The following is a 24,326-nucleotide window of genomic DNA, read 5'->3' on the forward strand; positions in this document are numbered from 1 at the left end:
GGGTTGGGGAAAGATTTTATTACCAATGTATACTGTGACAGTTGGTAGCCAAAAACTGTGGCTGGAGGGGTGGGGACAGGGCACTGAGTGGTCACAAGGGACTTGTGGGGCTCACAGCACAGGGGGGACAAGGGGCTGGAGAGGGTGGCCTTTAAAAGACAACTGTGGTTATAGAATGAACTCTCTGTCCTGTCCCCAATACCCAAGAACATCTGTCACCCAGGATGCCAGGGCCCAAGAGCTTCTGTGAGCCCAGCTGTGACCTCCAGACCTGAGACCCTCTGGCCTTTCTGTGACTGTCTCAGCTGAGACCCAGGGTACTTCCTGCAGCTGCCTTTGGCCTCTCTGGGAATCTTGAACCTGTGACTCAGTGGGAGAGGGGATGGGGCTGGGACCAGGCGGGGGTGGGGGTGGACAGGGAACTGAGGAAGGACCACCAACAGCATGCAAGAGATGCCCCAGCCACAGGGCCAGCCACTGCGTGGAGATGCTCACATTCCTTCTACCTCACATGCAGCCCAGGGACTCACATTCAGAGCTGTGCCCACCAGGAGGTCTCACACACCGATCCTCACCCACTTGAAGCTTCTGCCACTCAGACCTGCATGCAGTCTCTCCCTGTTCTGGGGATCTGGCCCCACCGGAGACCACAACACACCAGTCTGGACATCTCAGGAGCTTACTCCGGCTTTCAGGGGGTGGGAGGTGGGGGTGCTGAGTAGTTCCCCGTGGTCACCCAGTGAGACTGGGAGGGAGTAGATCTGGGGGCTGTGAGGGGACAGTGGGGCATCAGGGCTGGCCGGGGTCGTGGGCCCAGGGCCACAAGGGAGCTTGAAGGATGGGTTCATTTGTATTTGTGACGGGAGGGGCTGGAAAGACCGGGATGCAACAGCCCTAGAGGCTGCACATCCTCTCGGAGGCCTGTGGCACGCAGAGGGGACCCCTTCTAGGAGCCTGTGGTCAAGAAGGGAGCCTGAGAAGGTCGGAAACTCGGGCGTACAAAAGGGGGGCAGATCACTCAGCCGTGGGTCCCGCCCGTGAGCAGCACCGCGGCCGGCGCACACTCTGCAGCAGGGCGCGGAAGAGGCCGGGTGGACGCTTGGCAGCGTCTTCCGGGGGCGCCGTGCGCACCGAACCCGAACGGCCCGGGCCTGGGCCCGCGCGGACGGCGGGCGGCGCCGCGGGGGCCCCTTGGCGACCGTGTTCCTCGATCTGTCGCTCCAGATGCTTCTGGATGGCCATGCCCAGCACCTCCACCTCCATGGCGGCGCCGTACACCTCCCAAGTCATGCCCTTCTCGTCCCAGCTCACGTCTCGCACGGGCTCGGCCGGCTCCGGGGGCGCCACGGCGGCCGCCAGCGCCAAGCCGGGCCGCACCCGCACTTCGGGGAAGGCGGGCGGTGCAGCAGCTTGAGGTGTCATGGGCCCGGTGGCCACGGAACGCGTCTCGGCGGCACCCAGCGACACCTGCAGGCCCGCATCTCGGCGCGATGGCGGCCTGGACGCCGGGCTGGGTGCGCGCGGCGCTGCCTGGAAGCTGAAGGCCGGGCCCCCCGCGCCGTCCTGCGGAGACATGGGGCTCACAGCTACCGAGACGCAGGCCTGTGCGCCCGCCTGAGTGCCCGCGTCCTCGCGCGGCGGTGGCAGGGCGCTCGCCTCCCATGACGGCGCCTTGGTGAAGTTGTCGCGAGTCCGCGGCCCCGGCGGGGGCGGTGCGACCTCTGGGCAGGGGCTTCTTTCGGCCCCAGCGGCTGCCAGGTCTTTCTTGACCAGGCTGGAGGCCTCGGCGCTGGACGTGGGCTCGGGCCTCGGCTCCACGCGGCCTTCGCTGACTCTGGCACCCTCGGAAGACCGGGCTGAGCTAAGGGCTTTGCCGTCTGACTGCCTGCAGGAGGAGGACGGCATGGCCTTCTCCAGAATCAGGGGGCCCACCTTCCCCAAGGATGACGACTCTGTTTTTCTGGAAGGTGCAGAGTCGGCCTTCCCTAGGGACACAGGCTCTCCCTTCCCTGAGGCAAGGGGCTCTGCTTTTCTGGAGGATCCAGGATCCACCTTCTCTGAGGCCTGCGGTGTCTCCTGTTTCAAAGACACAGCCCCTACTTCTCCTGGTGCTGCAATGCCCTCTTGCCCAGGGAGCTTTGTTTCTGCTTTTCGGCCAGACTGCGGCTCTGCTTTCCCTGAAGCCCTGGGATCTGCCTTTGTGGTGTTAACAGGATTCCCCTTCTCTAGAGGCAGAGAATCCACCTTTCCCTGTAGGGCAGCTTCTGCTTTTCCCAAGGACACAGGATCCACCTTCCCCGAGGGCACCGGGACTGCTCTTCCTGGAGTTGAGACCACTTTACCTATAGACACAGAGTCCCATTGTCCAGAGGGGACAGCATCTGCCTTTTCCCTGCTCACAGGGTCCTCTTTGCCCACAGCCAGGGGCTCGGCCTTCTCTGAGGCTGTGGGAGTGTCCTTTCCAGAGGCCACCAGACCTGCCTTCTCTGAGGACAGGGGATCTCCTTTTCCTGCAGTCACTGGCTCAGCCTTTTCTGCAAATGGGGGACCTGCTGTCTCCAAGGACTTGGGATTGCCTGGACTTGAAGACACAGGGTTTGTCTTTCCCGAAGACTGAGGATTCACTTTTTCAGATGTTTTTCTACTTCCCACAGATATGGGGTCCTCCTTTCTGGAGGACACTGAGTCCTCTTCTCCTGAGGATACAGTTCCTGCCTTTCCCATGGACACATGCTCTGCCTGCCCAGAAGACAAAAGCTCTGGTGTTCCTGAGCAAACTTGATCCACCTTGCCTGAAGACATGGCATCCACATTTTTCAAAGACGTGAGATCTGTCTTTGCTGAAGATGTGGTATCCGTGTGGCCGGACAACACAGGATGCCCCTCTCCTGAGGAGGCACGATCCATCTTTTCCAGGAGCCAGGAGTCCTCTTCTGTGGCGGGTACAGTTTCTACATTTCCCACAGATGCAGGATCTGCCATCCCCAAGCATGTAGGATCCAGCCTTCCCGAGGACCCAGGAGCCCCTATCCCAGAGGATACAGGCCCATTCTTGTCTGATGAGCCTGGGGTCAGCTTGCCCAGGAGCCCAGGCTCTGTCTTTCCTGTGGATGCAGAATCCATGCTTTTCAAGGACACAGGATCTGTCTTTCCCAAGGGCCCAGGAGCTCTCTTTCCCAACAACACAAGATCTACTTTTTCTGCAGATGTAGGACCCACCTTTTCTGAGGACACAGGACGCTCTTTTCCTGAATACCTGGGCTCCTCCTTTCTTGGGAATACAGGGTCCACTTTGTCTGAAGACACAGGATCCACCTTTCTCAAAGACCCAGGATCCTCCTTCCTCGGTGACACTGTATCCATCTTGCTGGAGTACAAAGGATCTACTTTACCCAGGGATCCAAGATCTTCCTTTCTTAGAGTCATGGGATCCATCCTTCCAGGAGCCACAGGATCCCCTTTTCCCGAGATTTCAGGCTCTGCCTTTGCTGTAAACATGAGATCTGCCTTCCGTGAGGACCCAGGATCTTCCTTTCCTATGGAAGTGGAATCTGCCTGCTTTGAGGACTTGGAATCGATCTTCTCCAAGAACACAGGATTTCTGTCATCTGAGGATTTGGGCTCAGTTTTCACAGAGGACACAGGCTCTGGCTTCCCAGACATGGTGGTTTCTGGTGTTCCTGAGATGGTGGCTCCATGTGCCTCCAATGTCTCCTTGGAGGCTGCCTCTTGGGGAGAGAAGCATGTTGGGGAGGGGCAGGCCAGGCTCCCTCCGGGGCCATCAGAGCAGGAGTCTCCTTCCCCAGCCCCACTGGGGCTTCTGTGTCTAGACTCCATGCCTGGGCTTTGGTCAGAGGTGTGCCTGGGGTATGCAGGGCTTGCCTTTTGCTGGGAGGGGCAGTAATCCCTCATGGCCAAGTTGTCAGCCCCCAGGCTCCCATCCTGTGGGCAGAAGGCTGTGGGCCTGAGTCCTGGGGGGCTGGAGTCCTTCTGAAGCAACTGGAGCCAGGCCGGGTCTTCAGCACTGCCCATCTGCCCTCATGACCACGCCTGCACCCAAGGCTGCTGTCTGGTTCTGAAACAGAGAGAGAGCTGACTCAGACTTCCCAATGCTCAGTGGGGGAGGAGTCTCTTCCTTCTCCCCCTCCTCACTGAGTGCTCTGCTGTGCCCCATCTGGTCCCCACCTGTCCGGAGGGCCTGGGCTAAAAACACAAACCCAAGCATGTCACTCCCCTGCTTCACTGCTCTCAGTGGCCTCTTCATAAAGACATCTTAAAATGACATTCAAGGCCCTTCGCAACTTGGCCACAGCCTAACTTTTCAACTTTGCCTACCGTTGACCCTCCATGTTCAGCCCCATCCTATGTAACACACTATCCAGAAGTTACACTTTTGTCCTCTAGGCCAGGGGCTGCAAACTCTGATGTCACAGGGGTCAGGTAGGTAATTTAAGTGAGGGAAGTGGGTTGGGTATAAGACAAAAGGGAGTGGTAGGGACTATGGCAAACTAGAGAGCACATGTTCTCTTTAAAGGGATGGCTGGATGCAGTGGCTCACGCCTGTAATCCCAACTATTTGGGAGGCTAAGGCAGGAGAATCACTTGAACCTGGGAGGTGGAGGTTGCAGTGAGCCAAGATTGTGCCATTGCACTCCAGCTTAGGTGACAGAGTGAGACTCCGTCTCAAAAGTAAATAAAAATAAAAATAATAAATTTTTTTTAAAAAAGGGAGAACCACTACTCTATCACCCAAGTGCTATCCTGGAGAAATGTGGCCTGGTAGTACCAGCTCTTCCAGTTGCTTAAGTGGGAAGTCCAGACTTTAATGTAAAATATGCTAATTAATTCAAGGTTTTTTTTTAAAAAACAAACCCAAACACTATGTGGGCCAAACAAGACTTGCCTGTAGGTCACCAGTTTATGTCTGTATAGGCCCTGGACAGCTGTGAATGGTTTATAATCAAGGAAGGGACATAGTCAGATGTGTGGTTTACAAAGATCCCTCTGGGATGGTGTGGAGGCTGGGATGGCGTGGAGGCTGGGATGGCGTGGAGGCTGGGATGGTGTGGAGGCTGGGATGGTATGGAGGCTGGGATGGTATGGAGGCTGGGATGGCATGGAGGCTGGGATGGTATAGAGGCTGGGATGGTATAGAGGCTGGGCTGAAGGAGGAGAGGGGTTGGCCAAGACCTACGAGGAAGCTGATTAATCATTCATTTAATCTTTCATTCATTTAATCCTTCATTCATTCACCTGGCCCCTTCTCTGCAACAGGCCCTGAGCAGTTGTAGGAATCTCAATGAGAGACAGCACAGCAGAGGTCCTGGAGATGGTAGTTAAAGGCAGAATTGAGAAATCCAAAGGAAAACTGACAGGTACCAATAGGCTGTATTGGTAACAGCAGGAGTGGTCTACATGGTACTGGCTAGGGTAAGGGCTGCTGGGTGATGGTGCTGGGCAGGAGATATAGGGAAGGGGGAGATCTGTTTTGGACAAGCTGAGTTTGTGGTACCTGGGGGACATTAAAGAAGAGGGTCCAGCAGGCAGCTGGACCTACAAACAACGCCGTTCCATTACACACTCAGTAACCAAAGTGAGAAGAGCTCCTGATCTCCCCAAACCTGCTCCAGAACCATTGCCTTAATGCTCAGGCCCAAATCCCTAGTCACCCTTGACTTTCACACCCCATGTCCCATCTATCAGCAAAACACAATGGAGCTACCTTCAGAATATATTCAGCATCTAGCCACTGCCCTGGGTGAAACCCCCACCATCTCTCACCTGGATTATCCCTGCTTTTTCCTTTGCCCCATAGCTTATTCTCAACACAGCAGCCAGAGGGATCTTAGTAAAACCAGAGGCAGATCATATCCCCCCGTCTCCTCAGAACCAGGCAGTGTCTCTCCATCCCATGCAAAGTAAACTCCTTTAGAATAGCTCAGAAGCCCCTGCATCTTCAGGCCCTGTCACCTCCTCTACCCTTTCTGCTGCTGCTCTCCCTCTCCCTCACGCTGCTTCAGCCATGCTGGCTGCCTCCATGCCTTGGTGCTGCCTGCTTCTTCTGCATGGAGAGCTTCCTCTCCCAAATATCTGCATGGTTGGCTCCCCAAGGCTTTCCCTGACCCATGCAGTGTAAAACAGCCTCCTCCCAGCACTGGCTGGCATTCTCCACCCTCTTACCCTGCTCAGTTTTTCTCCATAGTACCTGTCACCATCTGACATATCACATATATTCATTTATTGCTTGTGATATGTTGCTCTCATTAGATTGCCAGCTCCAGGAGATGGGGACTTTGCTATGCTATCTGATATATCCCAGAGTCGAGACCTGGCACACATGCAGTAAGCAAGGAAGATCCCCACACGAATTTGTTCCATGAATGACTGAATGACCTAAGGTGCAGATCCAACCGTGCCCTCCCTGGCTCAAAACCCTGCTCATTCTTGCCGGAAATGTAAATTGGTTGTAATCTTTTTGGAAGGACATTGATCAATTTCTATCAAAGTTTACAATGCACATAGCATTTGGGCCACCAAGCCCACCTCTAGGCAGGGTCCTGAAGATAGACCCGGGGTCCTGAAAATGGTCCTGGGGAGCACAAGGGCATGGCTGGTGATGAGAACACGACCGGGAGGCAGGTTCTGTGAACTGTGGGACAACCACATGGAGCACCGGGCAGCTACTAGAAGGTGTGGGGTGATGATGGAAAGCATGCAAGATAAATTAACGGAAAAAAGCCAGGGGACAGCATGGCTACTAGGATCCCACACATGTAACCAAGGAAAAGGACACACATGGATGGGTTTATTTATAAAGAGAGAATTTCTGGATGGAATCCTACAAAACTTTTAGCAGTGACTGCCTCTCAGAAGGAAGGATGGGGATCTGAGGGCGGGAGAAAGTTTTCTTTGTGTGCCCCTTTGTGGTGCTTACATTGTGGTTATGTGTGCGCATAGCCTTTTTTTTTTTCTAATGGACAACAGAGAGAAACCTTTAATGACTCCCTCTTACCTTTGGGGTCAAGTCCAGCTCTTTAATATGCTCCTAAGCCCCTGCGTATCTACTGAAGTGCTGGGATTTATCTTTCATTACCCACTCCCACCCCCAAAACATGTACACACACACACACACAGACACACACACATGCCCCGCCTCTCTCTCTCTTTCTCCCTGCATCTCAGCCTCTACGCACACTCTTCTGGAGGAAACTACCTCCCTGCTTGCCTGGCTGTCTCTTTATTATACCTTCAGGCCTCCGTTTAAACGCCTCCTCCTCTAGTGGGCCTTCTTCGGCTACCAGCTTCCTGGGGATTCCTGCAGCCTCTTGTTCTTCCTCTAACAAGGCTCATGTCACTTTGAATCTAGCCATTTACACCTCTGGGTCCCTGGCCAGACCTCAAGACTCTGGATAGGGACACAGTCGATATTGTTCACTACTGGGTCCTCTAGGCTCTGGCTTATGAGGTGGGGGAGGGGAACCATCACAAGAGGGGAACACAGGAGGACAAACAGTTTTGCAGAGGATGATGGGGCACTGGGTTTTGGAAGTAGAACTGGAGTGCCCATGGGACTTATTGGGGGTGACATCCAGGAGGCAGTAGGAAGCAGGCCAGAAGCATGGGAGAGGCCCGGCTGGAATTCTTTGGATCACTGGATGGTCACCAGCCTGCAGGGGTCAGGCAGGCATCAAAATTGAGTGGTATGAATTGAGTCCATCTTCATCTTTGGCCTTTTGATAGTGATATGGACACAGATAAATGTTTTTTTTCTCCCATAAGGAAAGCAATTGAGCAAGGGAGATGATAAAAGACTTCTGACATCCTCAGACTGAAGGAGACAAGAGGGAGTGGTGGGGACTGTGGAAAACTAGAGGACACTGGCCCCTTCTAAAGGGACAACTGCACTCAATTCCTGCCAATGGTGGCCAATTAGGAATTATTCCATTAACTCAACATTTACTGAGCACACAGGCAATGTTCTAGGCATCATTCTTGGGACTGGGGATACAGCAGTGAATAAGAAATGTGGAGTCCCTGCTTTATAGGTGCAGAAAGATTGGAGGGAGGGTAACAAACAAGTAGCAAATAAATCATATAATTTCAAATACTAGATGCTGTGAAGACAAAGGAGTGGGAAGCTGGTTTAGACATGAGGTCAAGAAAGGCCCCTCTGAGGCTGTTACCATCTGAGCCAGCCATGATAAGCCAGAAGGGAGTTGCAAAGGGGGGTGGCAGCTGAGGAGGAGGCAGCTAATCACATGAGGCATGGTGTAGGAGTAGGGTTTAGCCTAAGGGCACTGGGAAATCCCGGAAGTATTTTCTTTTTCTTTGAGACAAGGTCTCACTCTGTTGCCCAGGTTGGAGTGCAGTGGCTCACTGCAGCCTTGACCTCCTGGGCTCAAATGATCCTCCCACCTCCGCCTCCCAAATAGCTGGGACTACAGGTATGTGCCGCCATGTTGGGTTAATTTTTGTATTTTTTGTAGAGATGAGGTTTTGCCATGTTGCCCAGGCTTGTCTAAGAGCCAAACTCCTAGGCTCAAGCAATCGTCCCACCTCCACCTCCCAAAGTGTTAGAATTATACCTAGTATCTAGTGAGCCACTGTTTCCGTCCCCTTGGAATTATTTAAGCAGGGAAGTGAATGTGGCCTCTGTGCCACCAGTTTTCCAAGTTTTTTTTTTTTTAGTTAAGTCATAAATCTGGATATCTGCATTTTAAATATTGGCTCGTTTAAAAAATATACAGGCTAAACAAAACTTATTTTTTTGAGACAGAGTCTCACTCTGTCACTCAGGCTGGCATGCAGTGGTGCAATCTCAGCTCACTGCAAACTCTGTCTCCCGGGTTCAAGCAATTCTTGTGCCTCGGCCTCCTGAGTAGCTAGTAGGGCTACAGGTGTGTACCACCATGCCCGGCTAATTTTTTTTTTTTTTTCTGAATCAGAGTCTCACTCTGTCATGAGGCGCCAGGCTGGAGTGCAGTGGTGCAATTTCGGCTCACTGCAATGTCTGCCTCCCAGGTTCAAGCAATTCTTCTGCATCAGCCTCCTGAGTAGCTGGAACTACAGGCGCGTGCTACCATGCCCAGCTAATTTTTTGTATTTTTTAGTAGAGACGGGGTTTCACCATGTTGGCCTGGATGGTCTCGATCTCTTGACCTTGTGATCCGCCCGCCTCGGCTTCCCAAAGTGGGATAACAGGCGTGAGCCACCGCGCCCAGCCCTGGATAATTTTTTACATTTTTATTAGAGACGGAGTTTCACCATGTTGGCCAGGCTGGTCTTGGTCTCCCAAAGTGCTGTGATTATAGGCAGGGGCCACCATGCTTGGCCAAAACACTTTCATGAGCCAACTTTGACCTCTAGGTCACCAGCTTGCAACCTCTGATCCACCTGGCCCTGGGGCTATGGAAAAGGATGTTATAAGCCAGGGTGATGGGGAAGATGGTCAAGAGAAAGGGGCCAGGGGCTGAGCACCACGGCTGTAATCCCAGTGCTTTGGGAGGCCAAGGTAGGATGATCAATTGAGGCCAGGAGTTCCAGACCAGCATGGACAACACAGCAAGATCCTATCTCTATAAAAAGTTTAAATAAAAAAAAAAAAAAGGAAGAAATTAGCCAGGTGTGGTGGCACATACTCATAGTCCTGCCTGTTCCAGAGGCTGAGGCAGGAGGATCTGTTGAGCCCAGGAGTTTGATGCTGCAATGAGCTATGATTTGAGGCTGCAATGAGCTATGATCAGCTTGGGTAACAGAGCAAGAAACTGTCTCTAAATCAAAGAGAGACAAGGAAGGAGAGAAAAGGCCCAGGTTCCAGTGAGGACCAGGATCTGCCTATCATGCCTGCCTGTTTCCTCCTCTAGAAAATAGGAATTCAACAGCTGCCTGGCTGGAGTACAGGGAGTTTAGGCTAGAACTGGAAGGAGTCAGCAAAGGATATAGGAGGGGTGCTCTGGGCCCTCAATACCCCTCATTTCAGCCCTGGAAGGCCAGCCCTGGGGTCCTCACACACCAGCACAGCCAACAAGCTCCTCTTCCTGGATGAAGCGTGGGCAGAAAGTCAGGACAGCCCACCGCTTACCAGCTCTGTGACTTCAAGTAAGGCCCTTCTCCTCCTTGGGGACCCTGAAAAACCCACCTCCTGCTCCCCCAGGGCTATAGTGAGAATTAGAGAAAATGAGGGGTGTGCCCGACTCTGCTCCTGTTAAGGCTGGGCTGTGTCTATAGAAGGCCGGTTTTCATCTGCTCAGCCTGTCAGAGCCCAGCTGTGCTCTCAGGAGGGGGCAGGGGAGGAAACGGCCTGCAGCAGAGACACAAACCAGCAAAGCCTGACCCTCAGACACGCTTGTTTGACCCACAGCGCTAAACAAATTTAAAAAACAAATTAACTGATCAACTTCTACACATTAGAAGATTTCATGTGACAGTAAGATTTCCAGCTTCTCTTGGCAATCGGAGCGTTCTTCCTGCATGGCAACACTCAGCTGGAGCCCTGAAGGGACAGCCTCCTTAGATGGGGGTGTACTCTCCAATCAGCCACAGTTCCCACCCTGCCCCATGGTGTCCTGGACACTTAGGCTGTCTACCGGCATCAATCACGGAATTTGCACTGTTGTTTTTCTCACAGCCAGCCCTTTGTGTATGTTACCCTCCTGGCCTGTAGCCACCTGAGTTTGGACCCTTGACCTCAATGCCAAGAAAAGCAGGAAGTGACCTTGCACAAGTCAAGCCCGTACTATGTGCAGATCCCACACACCCACCAGGCAGGTGCTGCAGTCCTGTTTTCCAGAGGAAGAAACAGGTTCTGAGAGGCAAGCTTGGCTTAGCTGATAACATGCCTCTTTTGAAAGTCCCCAGGTTCCCCGTCCCCAGCTTGTATCTTCCAGCCTCTGAGATGGGATGAAGTCTAGGGTAGGGACAGAGAGCTGGGTCAGGGAGGTAGAAAGTTGTGGGGTCAAGCCCCAGCTTAGTCATTGACATCCTCTATGACTCTGAGTGAGTTTTTCTACTCTCTGGGTCTCAGGTTTCCAAACTGTGAAATGGGGGAGGGGATGTAGTTATATCTGGAAGAGCTAGGCCAGCCCTGGGTTTAAGAGCTGCCCCAAGACCATTCCCAGAGGCTCTACTGCTCACATATCCAGGAAGCTGGGCCCTTGCTGGATCTTGGGGAGGCCTCAGGATCCTCTAACTGCTTCTCCAAGAGGCAGCCCAGGCCTGGAGCCCCAGATTGTCTCCCCCAGCTAACCCACTGGAACTCAGCTCCATTATCTGGGCCCAGCACGCTCACTGTCTTTCTTTTTTTGAGACAGAGTCTTGTTCTGTCGCCCAGGCTGAAGTGCAGTGGCATGATCTCGGCTCACTGCAACCTCCACCTCTCAGGTTCAAGTAATTCTCCGGCCTCAGCCTCCCGAGTAGCTGGGACTACAGGCATGCGCCACCACACCTGGCTAATTTTTGTATTTTTTGTAGAGATGGGGTTTCACCACGTTGGCCAGGCTGGTCTTGAATTCCTAGCCTCAAGTAATCTGCCTGCCTCGGCCTCCCAAAGTGTTGAGATTATAGGCGTGAGCCACTGCACACAGCCTCAGTCTCTTTTTATCATCTGGATCCCACAGCAATCTCATGAGGAGGGTATTATCATCCCATTTCACAGATCAGACCACTAAAGTCAGAGGGTGAAGACTTGACTAAGGGCACACAGCTGGGGTGGGAGGGAAGGCTGTGGTTCAAAGCCAATTGTGTCCAAGCACAAAGCCTGGGTTATTTCGAAGATTGTGGACACTGACACCTGGATCTTTTTTTTTTTAAGAGATGGGGTTTCACCATGTTGACAAGGCTGGTCTTGAACTCCTGAACTCAGGTAATCCACTCGCCTCAGCCTCCCAAAGTGTTGGGATTACAGGCATAAGCCACCGGCCCCGGCCCCCTTTTTTTTTTTTTTTTTGAGATGGAGTCTTGCTCTGTTGCCTAGGTTGGAGTGCAATGGCACAAGCTTGGCTCACTGCAACCTCTGCCTCCCAGGTTCAAACAATTTTCTGCCTCAGCCTCCTGGATAGCTGGCATTACAGGCCACCACACCTGGCTAATTTTTGTATTTTTAGTAGAGATGGGGTTTCACCATCTTGGTCAGGCTGGTCTTGAGCTCCTGACCTCATGATTCACTTGCCTCGGCCTCCCAAAATGCTGGAATTGCTGGAATTACAGGTGTGAGTTACCACAACTGGCCTTTTTTTTTTTTTAAGAGACACGGTCTCACTCTGTTGCCCAGGCTGAAGTGCAGTAACACAATCATAGCGGACTGTAGCCTCCACTCCAACTCCTCGACTCAAGCAATCCTCCCTCATCAGCCTTCTAAGTAGCTACAGGCATGTACTGTCACACCCAGCTAATCTTTTAATTTTTTGTAGCAATGGGGGTCTTGCTATGTTGCCCAAGCTTGTCTCAAATTCCTGGCCTCAAACAATCCTCCTTCCTGGGCTTCTCCAAGTATTGGGATTACAGGTATGAGCCACTGCACCTGGCCTGACACTTGGTTCTTAAAACCCCCTTTCTGCTTTTTGAGGTCAGGCCAAGGCTTCTCCCAAGCCTGTGGACGTCACAGGCAACAGTGCCAAGGAGCATGCAGCAAAAGAAGCAGGAGCTCCCCATGCCCCTGCATACATCCCCTCACCTGTGGGAATGCACACACCCTATGAGCAGATGAGCCAACACACTCGGGCACAAACAGGTTGAGTGTGGCCCGACTGAGGCAGAAGGTAGGAATGACTGCTAGGTATGTGGGCCAGCTCACCTGACATGCAAAGGGGTGAGCAGACTGCTTGTGGATGTATGTACCTGCTTGGGCCACTGTGGGGCCAAGACCTGGCTCCTGTATTCTGCTCAAGAAGAGATTGTGTGTATGTACACCCCACATGTGAGAATAGCCTGTGTGTTTGTGCCTCATGGGGGGTACTTGGACCCTGTGTGTGTCTCACTCATGGGAGAGCTTGTCTGGATGCTGCACAGGTGCCTGCGTTCTACTCCCAGGCAGAGCGGCCCCTGTGACTGCCCATTCAGGCCACAGAGACCTGGCCAGCCATTCCTTTCCCTCTAGGATTTCTTTCTAGCATGGAGCCATTCTTATACCCATAAACAGGGCCAGAGCTGCCAAGCACCTGCAGATACCTCTTCCTGTGCTGACAAGACCAACAAAGGCTTAAGGGGCCTCCGTGGGCATGTGAGTGTATCTGAGATTCCCAGTCTGCTGCCCCTGTCCCCTTCTCTCCTAATGCCCTCAGAGCAGCAAAGTCTGCTCAGGGCTGTAGTGGGAGAAGGAATCTAAAGGGGTTGGCCAGATCTTCTTCCAGAAACGGCCCTCAGACCATCCATCCATCCATAGGAGGTCAAGAATGGACATTCAGGGATGTGCAAACGTGGGCCAGTGTGGGTGGGAGTGGGCAGCATGCTAAGATACAGAGTGTGTGTGTAAAAGGGAGTGTGTGCACAAGGGTGGCAGTCTACTCCAAGGTCTCCGGGTACGCAAGGGACACCATGAGCAGGGGTGAGCAGGCCAGAGCAGGGTGGGCCCGAGTGTATTGTGATCAGGGAGTACTGTTGAGTTGACCATGCTGTGATCTGTGATGGCTGGTGTGAGTGCGTAGCTGTGCCTGGGTGTGTACGCGAGGCTCCCACCCAGTACACTGGGTGACAGGTGGCCGTGTGTATGAGTCTAATGGAATGACCAACAGCCATTGTGTGTGTGCGTGTAGACCTGTGGCCTCACTCGAGGAAATGCGGCGCCCGTGCGTGAACGCGGTGGTGAGTGTGTGATCGCGCCCCGGAGTGTGTGCCACACTGGGTGTGTGACAGCAAGTGTGCTCAGTAGTGCGAGTGGAGCCAGTGGAGCATTGAGCTCGCTCCGGGGAAGATGAATCAACGAGGGAGGACGCCCTCCCCCCAGTGGCGGGAAGCGTCCCCTCCCGCTCGGCCGTGCCGAACAAAGCCGGCGGGCGGTGGCGAGGCCGGGCGTGGGGCGGACCCCACAGCCAGGGCAGCCTCGCCTGCCGGGCCCCTTGAATGTTCGGCCCGGGGCTGCGGGACCCGCCCCCGCCCCGCCCCAGCTAGGAGCCTGGAAACAGACACCCGCCGCCCCAAGCCGCGCGCACACACCTGAGCTCCTGCGCGGGCAGTGTTCAAGCCCCGCCGCCGGAGGGCTTTCGAGGACCCTGGACAGCGGCTCCTGGGCGGCAGCGAGCGGACTAAGGGGTTGCCGCCGCCCGCCCAGAAGGACAGCGGGTGTGGGCGCGGCGCTTACCCGGCAGTGCCGCTGCTCCGGCTCCTGGGCGCGCTGCTCTCCGGCTCCCGCCGCCGCCGCCGCCCGAGCGGCCTCGGCTGCCTTCGGCCGGGCTGGCGGGAGGACCCGCAGATTCCGCGCCGCCGTCCCCAGCGCCGGCTCCGCGCTCCCGCCCCGCGCCCCGCCCCGGGCATGCGCGCTGGCCGTCCGGCCGCCTCGGAACCGCGAGGGGGCGGTGACCGCCGGGAAACCGCGGTCGGAGGGAGCAAGGGAGGGGCGCCCCTAGGAGGCCAACCTTAACCGCCGCCCCTGGACTCCCGGGTTCCGCGCCGTCTCGGGCGGGTTCCCACTTCACAGACGGGGAGATTGAGGGCCGGAGAGGCTGCTCGTTTGCTGCGCGCTTGCCGAGGGCGGGGCGCGCCGTCTCGCAGCTCTTAGCCCAGCCCCTCGAATGCCCTCGTCTGGCTTGACCAAAGAGGGAATTGGGGCTCAGAGGGGCAGTCACCGGCCCGAGGACTCGCGGCTCCTGGATGGGGACTCAGGTCGGGGCGATCTCCCGGCTCCGCCAGCGAGGAAATTTCCCGCCTCCCCCCACCCCCGCAGCACTTCCGGCCTCCTCTTCCCCACCCCCGGCCCTTTGTCTCGCCTCTGCCTACGCTACCGCGAGGGGTGGGGTCGCCGGCGGTGGTGGTGCGAGAGATGCTTTCCAGTCCCTTGTTGCGGCCTCCCCAGTCGGGGGAACCGCCCGCTCTCTCCCCCGGGTACCCTCGAGCAAATCATTTCACCTCTCTGCGCCTCAGTTTCCCGATTTGTAAAACGAGACCAATGTTAAGCACCTCACGGTGGTCTTGGAAGGGTAAAGTAGATGTTCAGGGGCTTCCAGTGGTATCTGAATCACCAAGGACACGAGGATTTGCTTCCCACCCCCTCCGTATTTCCCTGCAGCGGAGTTCCCTTCCCCTTGACTTCTCAGAGGAGAAAATTAATTCCATAATTATCCTCGATGTGACAAAAGCCTCTTGCGCCGGTACTATGAAGCCACCACCACCACCACCACCTATTAATTAGTGGTCACAACTATTAGCAATGAAATGCTTATTTAGGGCCAGACACAGCGCTAAGATTCTGTTTACAGGTTTTATCTGATTTCAATTTCCAATTGAAAGAAAGTTAATATTAATGTATTATATCTCCATTTTTCAGATGAAACAGACGCAGATAAGTAACTTGTTTGTGGTTACACATCTGGTCAGTAGTGGAGCTGGGATTACAAACCCATGTAGTCTAACTCCTGAAACCTCACGTCTTATTCTTACGTTTTACTCCCCTCTCTTACTTGGTGAACCGTAAGTCACCGTGATCCTTAAAATATATAGTTTTAACATTTCAGGTGGTGAATGAAGAAAATCCGTGGGACTGGCGTCTCCAGGCAGCATGCCAGAGAAGGAGAAAACCTCAGCGTGTCGGACCGGTTTCAGCACCACGGACAGCACCACACCAGGGCTGCTTCTTCACATTTCCGGTCCTGAAAATTGCTCATTCACTGCCCGCAAGGCCATTTCGCTTCAGTTTACAAACCCTTAATCCACATTCATCATTTCATTTTTTCTCCCTACAGTCCTTTAAAGTAAACGTTACTGGTTCCGTGATACAGATGAAGAAATTAAAGTTTGGAGAATTTCACAGATGTGAAAAGTGGCAAGAACCAACCTGTGATCGAAAAAGGCGTCCCTGGAACAGGACGAGGGTGGACAGGAGCAGGGACTAGGCAGGAGTGAGGAGGCTGTGGAGGGTGTTCAGGTGAGCGATGATGGTGCCTGAACCACGGCAGCATTTGTAGGGATGGAGAGGTGGGGTCGGATTGGATACCTATCTAGGAGTAAAATCAATAGGCCTTGGCCATGAGATGGATGTGAGCATGAGGGGAGAGTGGATTCTGCTGTCTCTCTGAGGTTCTGCCTTGGGGAGCCAGGTGGATGAAGGACAGATAACTTATGAGCCCTGCGGGGAAAGAGGGATTTAATAGGATGGCTGTGCTGATACATTTGAGTCCGGAGTAAGTTCTGTAGTGGCCAAAGCTGAAGGCAGACTAGGGAACCTATCCACCTGGAGCTGGGGGTCGTGGGAGGGGTGTCAGCACAGAGGAGGACAGTACACACCAGGTACACACCAGGTAGGGAGACACAAGGGCCATGGGCCAACCCTGAGGCAGGTCAACATGAAGGGACTGGCTGGGAAAAGGAGGCTACAGCAAAGAATGAGAAGCAGTGATTTGAGAAGCCAGAAGCAGCCCAGGAGAGTGTGATGTCTCCGAAGCCAAGGGAGAGAATGTTCTAGAAGCAGGCAGGGTCAACCACATCAAGATGACATGGCCTGAAAGGTGTCCTCTGGACTTTGAAAGTAGGGGTGGAAGGCAGCCATGATGGGGAGTAGGTTGATGAAGAAATGGGAATAAGGAAACCGGGGAGCAAGTAGACAATTTCCTCAGAAAGTCTGGGCTTTGAGAGAGAAAAGAGGAATGACAGTCTCTTCAGAGGGTTGGGAGGTTGAGACAGAGGAGACTTGAAGGCATTTAAATTCTGATGGAAGGGGCCCAGTACAGAGGGAAAGGGCAAGTTCTCAGCGAGAGAGAGGACCAGGGCTGTGCCTGGATGCTCAGGTGGAAAGCAGGGACGGAATCCAGAACCCCAGGGCAGCTCCCAGACCCAGAGATGAAGATCAAAGGCATGTGGTTTATTTGTGAGGTGCAAGGACACCAGCAGGGGAATGGGAAGGTGACCCAGGAAGGGAAGGCAGCCAGTATGAGGTTATTATTAAGTTGGCTACCACAGTGAGGAGTGAGTGAAGTTTAATCCTGCAGGGAACTCATGGAAAATGGGGTAAATACACATTTTGGAATTCTCCTGGCTGAGGGCAAGGGATCTGGGGTATTTATATCCCAACACCAGCAGATTTTGGTTAAGGGCCATCCCTGGAATGTGTTGCATTGGCTGTGTGTTAATTCCCAGGCACTCCTGGCCCACAATGCATGTGGGTAAAGTGGGTCCCAGAAGCCTGAGAGCATTTTTTCGACAGAGATGCAGGTACTACTGCTGGGAGTCCTGCTGGCAGGCACAACAATGATAAGGGCATCCAAGGGGATGTGGTTGGAGCTCTGGCAGTGCCTGCTATGTGGACATCAGGGCCTCTTTACAATCTAGGTCCTCTGCCATGCTCTGCAACTGTTCTTGTTCCATAGGGACTTGTTGAGAAAAACATTTCTTAAATGAAAATTTCCGGACAACAGAACAAAGCACTTGCTAATGCAGAGGAGGAGCTCAAAACAGGTACGGAGGCAGTCGATGTGGGTTCAATCCTGGCTTTGCCAGTTACTAGCCGTATGGCCTTGTTTGAGGTCTCTCTTAGCCTCGATTTCCTCAAATATAATGCTTAGCTCTCAGAGCTCTAAGGAGGATATAGGAAGAAAAAATACACCGAGTGCTCTTGCTGTGGACACCAGTGTTATGGCAGGCCCAGCACTGTGCACCCTTTTCTGACCACAGCACCTCCATTTTCCTTGGGAGACTATGTCCCTGCCCCAGCTCATGTGGCAAGGTGGGATGGATCCCAGTGCTAGCTGTAGGGTGGGCAGTGACCCAGGTCACTGATTCATTCTGAGGAGGAGTCAGGGATGGAGCACAGAACTGAAGCCACCTGCTTCTTACACTTTCCTGGAATTTTGGGCCTTGCTGAATCGGTGTTGCATCCACCTGGAATTGCTGGGGGTCATCTTTGTCCCCATATGGAGAGACTCCATCTGGTCTCAGGTTGTGACTCATCCTAGGGTTCAGGCTCACCCTGTGACAACTAACATGGTCACCCACGCTGTGTGAGTGTGTGTATGTCTCGGGGTGCTCTGCTGCTGGGGAGCCATATGCACTCGTACACACCAGAAGATAAACAAGTGCCTGCAGCTCCTTGGCTGGCGCCCAGGCTGGGGGTGGAATAAACAATCCCAGTGACTTTCTGAAAAGCAAGCGTGTGTGGCAACAGGCGCCATGGAGACAAGCAGACTGTACCAGAGAAGAGACAGCAGTCACCCCCCAAAGCCACCCCTGCACACACACACACACACACACACACACACACACACACACACACTGTATCTTGCCCTCTTTCCCCCTCTCTTTCATGTCCATATCATGTTCATATCTCCTCCGCAAAATACAGTCCCCTTCTCACACCCAGGCAGCTGCCCCCATTCTAGCTTTGTTTGAGGCTAAAACTTCTGATAAGGTCTGAGATTCCAACACAACAGCATCCACAGTTCCTGACCCCTTTGCCTGGACATTGGCCCTGGTCTAGGCCATATTTCAGGAAATTGAAGCCATTAGAGAAGGTGTGTGCGGTGTGTGTGTGAGAGTGTGTGTGTGTTTAGGTGGGGGAGGGCAGGCAGTGACATATAAACCCAACTTTCTGTAAAGTTCTTGTGTTTGCTTCAGGAATGCATACGATACATACATGCACATACTTCTTCAAGAAATACTTATCTGTAGTTGGTTATGAAGATTGAATAAAATTTTAAAAAATAATTTTTTATTTAAAAACAAAAACAAAAAATACTTACCCAGACCCCACACCTTGCACCCTCTGAATACAGACACTCGGATCCGCACCCATCCTCCTGCATGCCATGTATAACCCAGCACCCCCCAGATGATGATAAGGACAGTAGTATACTACTTACCGACTACATAAGTGTTTTCTTTAGGATTAAATAGAATGAGTCATTACCTCATTCTATTTAATCCTAAAGAAAACCATCTGAGACAATACAGTTATTCCCATTTCATAGGTGAGGAAACTTAAAAAGTTCAGAGATGTTCAGTAACTTGCCAGGATTGCACAACTATAAAGTAACAAAGTTGGGAGTCAAACTCTAGCCCTACTCAGACATACATACAACACCCTCACACATGTGCACATGCTACACATACACACACACATGCACGCACATACACGGAAACCCTCCATCCTCAGTCAGCCCAGATAATCGATGCACATCGGGTCACCTTCCCCACCCTGATCTCCTCACGTGCACCACCCCCAGTCCCTCACAGTGCTGCCCCAATCGGCATGAGAGTCCGGCCTGGGCACATATGCACACAGCCTGCTGCTCACACAGGCACCCTCCCTCCCTCGCAGCATCCCCTTACCCCCAGCAGCTGTGGCCTGGCCTGGCAGGGGTAGGCCCCAGGATTCAGATGGGTGACTCAGGCTGAATCACGGCCCAGCTGCTCCTTGGCAGCCCTCTCCCCCATTCTGCCCAGAGAGCTTTTTTTTTTTCCTTTTTCTTTTTTGATACAGGGTCTTGCTTTGTGACCTAGGATGGAATGCAGTGTCATGATCACAGCTCACTGCAGCCTCCAATACCTGAGCCCAAGCAATCCTCCCACCTCAGTTTTCCAAGTAGCCGGGACTACAGGTGTGAGCAACTACACACAGCTAAGTTTTCGTACTTTTTGCAGACAGGGTCTTGTTATGTTGCCCAAGCTGATTTCAAACTCCTGGGCTCAAGCAATCCCAGAGGGCCTATTTGGTAAGCAAAGTTGGACCTTAGGGTAGGGGACAGTGAGTGGGGGGTGGACAATACGGGATAGAGCACTCAAGAAGGAGAAATCGTGCACAAGAGGACTCTGTGCCCTCTTCCACTACCTGATATCCTGCAGGTGTGTCCAGGCAGCCCCCACCCACGTCCCTCATTCTGCCAGGGAAAGGAGTACTTCTGCCTGGACACTGGCTAGGGGCTCCCTCTCTAATCTCAGGGCCACAATTTTGGCTCCCCTGCCCCAACTCCTGGCCCTAACAATGATAATAACAATAAACAATATTAACTATTCTAATTGATCACTCCCAATTTACAGCACTCTATAATTTACGAAGCGCTTTCTCATCAGTATTGCATTTAATTCTCCTCCTAGTCCTATGGGGTGGAAATTAGCATCCTCATTCTGATGCTCAGGAAACCAAGGCTCAGAGACGTTACGTGAACTTCCAGTGCCACAGTTGGTGATGTGACAGAGTCAGGAAGCAAGCCTGATCCGATCTGTGAAAGTAATCGGCAGGGTCAGAAGTCACGCTGCAGTTGGGTGTGGTGGGCGCACAGTGGGACGCAGGTAGGGAAACTGCTAAGGCATGGTAACAGAGGGCATGGCAAGGCATGGCCAGTGGCTTGCTGTGTGTCATGTTTGTTGTAAACTTTTTCACTCCATCCTTTTGTAATTAAAGGCTTATAGAATGATTTATGCTTTCAAGCTTTCTTTTCAGTGTGTCAGGCCGATATCCCAAGGCTCTCAACCCCACAGCATGGAGCTTCCACTGAGAGGGGGCCTGTGCTACAAGACTTTTGCTTCCTGAAACCTCCAGTTTCCTCATCTGAAGAAATGGGTCCAGGCTGCAGGCAGGGTAGGCTATTGAGAGGTGGGAGTGAAACCATATCATGGTGCCCTTGAGAAGCTGGGAAGGATTTCCCAAAGGCTGCTGCTTGTCACATTTTGTTTTCTCTTTTTAAAAAACACCATGAGTGCTGGGCAGAGGGAGGGGTGGGCTTCTGCGAGCCTGGGGGTGGTGCTGAGAGGGGAGTGGGTGACAGCTCTTCCTTCCCCTGCCTGGGCTGGGCCTGGCCTTCCCCCACCCTCAGCCCAGAGCTGGTTTCTAGGCAACAGGATGGATGCAGGGATGGTTTGAAGGGGAGAGAGCTATAAATAGGGAAGGGAGAAAACAAAAATAAAGTTCCAGAGAAAGCTGTGGAGCTGCATTACTGGAGGTGGGGGTGGGGAGACCAACGAACAGTGGGTACAGGGGACAGTCCCCAGCCCTCCCATCAGTGGGAGAGGGCAGTTTTCAGGTTAGCTACCCAGCAAGGGTCCTCACGGTGCTGACATGTGTGGGAAAGCAGTCTGTGTGCACAGCAAAGCGGGATGGGGGTGAGGAGGAGAAATCACTTCCAGTCAAAGGGCTAGGGAAAGCTCAGAAGAGGGAGGGTTGCGGCAGGCAGAGGTGACGGCCGCTTTCTGGATGGAGGCGGAGGCAGGCAGACGAAGGAGAAGCATGGGCCAAGTGAGGTGGGGTTGGATCCACAGATCTCGGGAGGTCTGGCTGGGCTCAGCCTGATGACCACACCCCTGGGGACACACAGACACACAGTGGGGTGGGCTCTTCCTCCACCCAACACACTTGCCACCCCCAGGCCTTTCCATACCACCCTCTTCTCCATCAGGTTTCAACTCCAACAGACACCTGACCTGGCTACCTTATTTTAAGATTGCTCACCACCTCCTCTTCGTCACATTCTATCACACTGCTCTGCTTTTTTCTTCATAAAACTCAAGATTACCTTGTTCCATGTATTTGTTGACCATTTTGTGATCACTAGGTGAACTCTAGTCAGAGCAGTGACCTTAGGGCTGTTCCCTGAAGCCCCTCCTCCATCTAAGGACAGAGCAGCTATGCCACGAACACTGTTGGACTAAACAAACCCACAACACGTGGGGAACATTGTGTACATGTGTGAACACTGATACAGACAGCTCTGCCCATGCCACCTTTGTAAGTGTGCACACTCAGCTCAAATCCACCCATGTGCACAACCTGGCTCCCTGGCTCCATGAAATCTCCACACTGCTACCTCCACATTTTCCTGTTGCTGGTGTCTTTCGTTTGTCTCCCCTCAGAGGCAGAACAGGCCCCTTCTGGAAATTCCAAAGGAGTTGAGCTTTGGAGACAGGCTTGGGGCCGAATGTGGCCTTTGCTACTTTCCAGCAACGTGACAGTGGGCAGGTAACTGCCTCTCCAGCCTTCATTCCTTCATCCATAAATTGGGGGTAAAAAGCAAGAAAGACTTGAGGGCAGTTTCCAGCGAAATCACTGGAGATAAGCGTTTCATGCTGGGATATACTGGGAACTTGGGAAATGGCTTGGTCCCTGTCACAAGGGAGAGCCCACGAGATGAGTGGGCTCTCACATGCACACGGTCAAGGCTTCTGATATGAGGCTGGTATCTCAGGTGACACTTCTAGGACTGTGCCTGGAATGCATTTACAGTGACCCTGGCAGATGAGAACATTGGTCTCTGAGCAGAGCCAGTCTCAGTGGGACCAGGTGTGAGGCTTGGCGCCCAGGAAGCAGGAATGAATCTCCCCACAGGCCAGATGGCGAACCTGGTTTTGGCGTTTAAAAATGGGGATCAGGTGCTGGTAGCTGGATCGGAGGCGGCAAACTCAGTCCTCAGAGGCCAGGCAGTGCATGAAAATGAGAGAAGTGTCTGGGTATGATACAAAAGGAGGGGAAGGGACTGTGGCCAAGGGGAAAAGGTGTGTCCAACCTAAAAGCATTAAACTTTTACAATTTTAAAATCTTGTGCTCACAAATCAAACCTATCTACAGGCCAAATTCAGCCTGAGGGCCACAATTTGCGATCTCCAAGGATTGTGGGTTGTGGGTAGCATATAATTCAACCACAAGGGATCCGGAGCTCCTGGCATCCTCACGTAAGTGACTCAGGGAATCCAAGCCCACCGGTTTGTTTTCCCCCTCCACCCCCCGCGTCTGCCAGCTGCCTCCTACTTCCGGAAATAAAGGTCCCTACTCTACGGGCCAAGGTGACCTGAGCAGAACAGTCTCCCGCAGCGTTCAAGGCCTTCCCAGCTTGCCACGACTTCTTGCCCACAACAACTCAGGGAAGGAGGAGGTGCTAACAATCGGGGGCTAACTGAATAGTGCAACCTTCTTCCAGCTCGGGGCTGGAGGGCGAGGTAGGCTTGCGGCACGGAATCGAGATTGCACCGAGGTTTAGAAAAGGGCAGGGTCTTGCGCAGGCGAAGTTGGGGGCCTTTGCGGCACGGCCACGCAAAGATCCCGCCCGGTGGGGGCGGGGCTTCTGCAGGACGGGGCGGGGCCTCCGTGCAAGAGCGGAGAGAGGACCTCGGCGGCCAGAGGGCAGGGGCGGGGCCTCGCGCAGGGAGTTCCTGTGCCTATATTGGCAGCGCATGGGGGGCGGTGCCTCTGCGCAAAGCGCGCAGTATATCCGCGCCCATCTTTCTTGCTCTGAAGCGGTGTTGGGGGCCCCCTAGTGCTGATCCTGATCCGCTCGAGGCTCCCAGGCGGCATCCCAACTGCGGGCCTCACCCACCTCAAACTTGCGGCCTCAAACTTTCCAGCGCCTTCGTGGGGGTGGGAGGGTGGAGCACCGCAGGCCAGGGCTCTGCTGGCTCCTGGGGCAGTTGCCCATTTCCTCTCCCCTTAGGTTTTTCTGCTTTGGGCAGGTGTGCGCGGGGCTTTGTGCGTGTCCACGTTCTGGAGTGGGAGAGGTCTTTTAGGGCTCGAATGGGAGCGCGCTGGTCTGCACGTGTTGGCCAGCGTGCGTGCATGCGTGTCTGCACCCTCGTGCAGCCAGAGCGTGCACATTCGGGTTCGCGCACATGGACCCACGGACAGGCACGCGGGTCCGCACGTGCATGGGCATCGGAGCGCCTGCGCTGCGTGTGCGGCCAGATGTGATCCCTTCCGCCCCAATGATGCGGCGGTGTGGGGGCTTCCCTCGATCCTGCACTCCCAGCTGGCACTTTAGGAACCAGCAGGCGGCGCCCGAGGCCACCTTCCCACTTCCCAGCCAACTGTGTGTCCCAGCCCTGGGGACACCCTCCCTGCCCCTGCCGTGTAGGGGGGCGGGGTGTAGAGTAGGTGATGGAGATGCGAAGCCAGAGGTGGCCTTTCTTGTACCTGGGCTGTGTGTACCAGACCCCAAAGAGTGCAGAGGGGCAGGCTGGGACCTGGAAGACCCGCCGTCACGTGCCGTCCCCACCCGGCGCCCAGCCCAGCCGTGCCTGTGCGGCGCCAGCTACAGAGAGATTAACTTTATTCATGGACTTGCGGGGGGCGGCCGGGCCCGCCCGCCCGGGACACGCTCACACGGGGGGAATGGGGACTCTCCATGCCACAATCACAACACAAGACGCCCGCGTTCGGACCGGGCCGGCTGAGGTGGGGGGACATGGCACAGCCTGGCTCCTGGTTT

General features: G+C 53.9%; 1 protein-coding gene across 3 annotated transcripts; it reads right to left on the reverse strand.

The window, feature by feature from the left end:
* Positions 1–2: 2 nt before the first annotated feature.
* Positions 3–14,431, reverse strand: GPRIN1 (G protein regulated inducer of neurite outgrowth 1). 3 transcript variants are annotated; one of them, XM_037732902.1, is made up of 3 exons: positions 14,294–14,403; positions 3,304–4,075; positions 3–2,775 (listed from the first exon to the last, which is right to left on the reverse strand). In XM_037732902.1, the coding sequence occupies exons 2-3, from the start codon at positions 4,030–4,032 to the stop codon at positions 1,015–1,017; spliced, it is 2,490 nt and encodes an 829-aa protein (XP_037588830.1). In that variant the 5' UTR covers positions 4,033–4,075; positions 14,294–14,403; the 3' UTR covers positions 3–1,014. The 3 variants fall into 3 exon arrangements, with proteins under 3 accessions (XP_037588830.1, XP_017368298.1, XP_037588829.1); XM_017512809.2 differs by having other exon boundaries at positions 3–4,075; positions 14,294–14,431; XM_037732901.1 differs by lacking the exon at positions 14,294–14,403 and adding an exon at positions 14,149–14,240 and having other exon boundaries at positions 1,015–4,075.
* Positions 14,432–24,326: the final 9,895 nt, after the last annotated feature.

This window comes from Cebus imitator, unplaced genomic scaffold, assembly GCF_001604975.1.
Source record: "Cebus imitator isolate Cc_AM_T3 unplaced genomic scaffold, Cebus_imitator-1.0 Scaffold478, whole genome shotgun sequence".
Classification (NCBI taxonomy): Eukaryota; Metazoa; Chordata; class Mammalia; order Primates; family Cebidae; genus Cebus; species Cebus imitator.